We start from the raw sequence: 1,916 nt of genomic DNA, 5'->3' as shown, positions 1-1,916 counted from the left end.
AGCAATGGATGAGTGTACCCCTTTCTCCACAACCTCTCCAGCAAAGGCTATCATTGGTGTTTTTGATTTTAGCCATTCTGACAGGTGTAAGATGATATCTCAAAGTTGTTTTTCTAAATTAATGTTACACATCTCACAGGTTAATGTTTATTACATAGTATTTTCGTATGCAGTGCAAGTGTTTCAAAAGTCAGTATGGAAAGATATATATATATATATATATATATATATATATTCAACATAGAAATCTAAAAGGGATATTTTCTAACCCAGTAGACAAACAAAGACAGGAAAACAGGCAGAGTGTGACATTAAGTAACTATTTCAAGTAGCAAATATGATTGGTCTTGCAATGAAGTATAAATATCACAAATATACAATGGCAATAAAGTATAATTATAACATAATTTTGTTTAATATCTATAATTATAATTAACAAATTAAAATATATCAAACATTATTCTTAAGGAGGTATAATGATTAGGATAAAATATATATACTAAAAAGAAACAGCCTATTGTAAAATAGTTACAAACAAGTCAATATCAATATCCAATTTTACTCCCCATATTAAGAAATCCCAATGAAATAAAGCTGTCACCAAAAATAAACTTAGAAACCCTGTCTGTGTTGTGTTTAAAAAAACAGTAGATTGTGACTAAACATTCTGTTTAGGGTTTTTTTCAAGGCAACTTTAACATCTTTGTTCCTCAAGCTGTAGATTAAAGGGTTCATCATAGGAACCACAATGCTGTAAAATATGGAAGAGAACTTTGCCTCACCCATAGATACAGCTGAAGAGGGTTTGAGATACATAAATGCACTTGATCCAAAAAACATAGAAACAGCAATTATATGGGAACTGCAAGTGCTGAAGGCTTTAGACCTGCCTTCAGTGGATCTTATTTTGAGAATGGAGGAGAGGATGAAGCCATAAGAGGTAAAGATGATGACTGTGGGCACAATGATGTCTTTTCCTGTCACAATGAATAGCTCTATCTCATTGGCATAAGTACTGGTACAGGACAGCTGCAGTAAAGGGAGAAGATCACAGAAATAGTGATTGATGGTGTTTGCATCACAGAAGGTTAGTCTCAGGACACAACCAGTGTGGATCATGGCACCGGAAAGTCCCATGAAGTATGAACCAAGCATTAGATAGGAACATGTCTTTGGAGACATGACAGCACTATACAAGAGTGGATTGCAAATAGCCACATAGCGATCATAGGCCATTGCTGTCAGCACATAACATTCAGAAATGGCAAAAAAGCCAAAGAAGTAGAATTGGGTCATGCATCCCATGTAAGAGATAATGTTCTTCTCTAGTATGAAGTTCATTAGCATTTTGGGTGTGATCAAAGATGAATAACAGAGATCTATGAAGGACAAGTTAAAGAGGAAAAAGTACATGGGTTTGTGAAGGTGAGGATTTAACACAATTATAATGATCAAAGCCAAATTTCCAAATGCAGTTATCATATATGTTATTAGAAAAATTATAAACAGGGGCATTTGGAGGTCAGGCTGGTCTGTTAACCCCAAGAGAATGAATTCAGTTACTGAAGAACCATTTACTAGAGCCATCCTTTGTTCAAGGATCTGTAAACATAGTAGAATCTCACAGGTTTTGCAATAATTTTTTTTCTTACAAAGTTGAGATATAAGTAGGGGGTATCTGCAAAGAACAAGCTGATATCAGTGAAACCACCTTACACCATCATGAAGTGAAATGACAATCACTTTCCATGTTAGAATCTAGTTAAATAAAGCTGAAAAATATTTATATCTCTGTGCATTTCTGAGCCTGTATATCTTTTGTGATAATATGATTAATTAATTAGTAGGAGAGAAGGATGAAATGGAATACACCAGGATAGAATTCCTTTTACCATCTTGCCTTTAATCCTCGAGGT

General features: G+C 34.1%; 1 protein-coding gene across 1 annotated transcript; it reads right to left on the bottom strand.

Annotated features, from left to right (window-relative positions):
- Positions 1-636: 636 nt before the first annotated feature.
- Positions 637-1,602, bottom strand: LOC126493465 (olfactory receptor 145-like). Its single transcript, XM_050130481.1, has one exon. The coding sequence runs from the start codon at positions 1,585-1,587 to the stop codon at positions 637-639; it is 951 nt and encodes a 316-aa protein (XP_049986438.1). The 5' UTR covers positions 1,588-1,602.
- Positions 1,603-1,916: the final 314 nt, after the last annotated feature.

This window comes from Alexandromys fortis, unplaced genomic scaffold (genome assembly GCF_014885135.2).
Source record: "Alexandromys fortis isolate MF-2015 unplaced genomic scaffold, M_Fortis_MF-2015_v1.1 scaffold_335, whole genome shotgun sequence".
NCBI lineage: Eukaryota > Metazoa > Chordata > Mammalia > Rodentia > Cricetidae > Alexandromys > Alexandromys fortis.
Note: the sequence above shows the minus strand (reverse complement) of the source record. Positions and strands in the feature narration are given on the sequence as shown.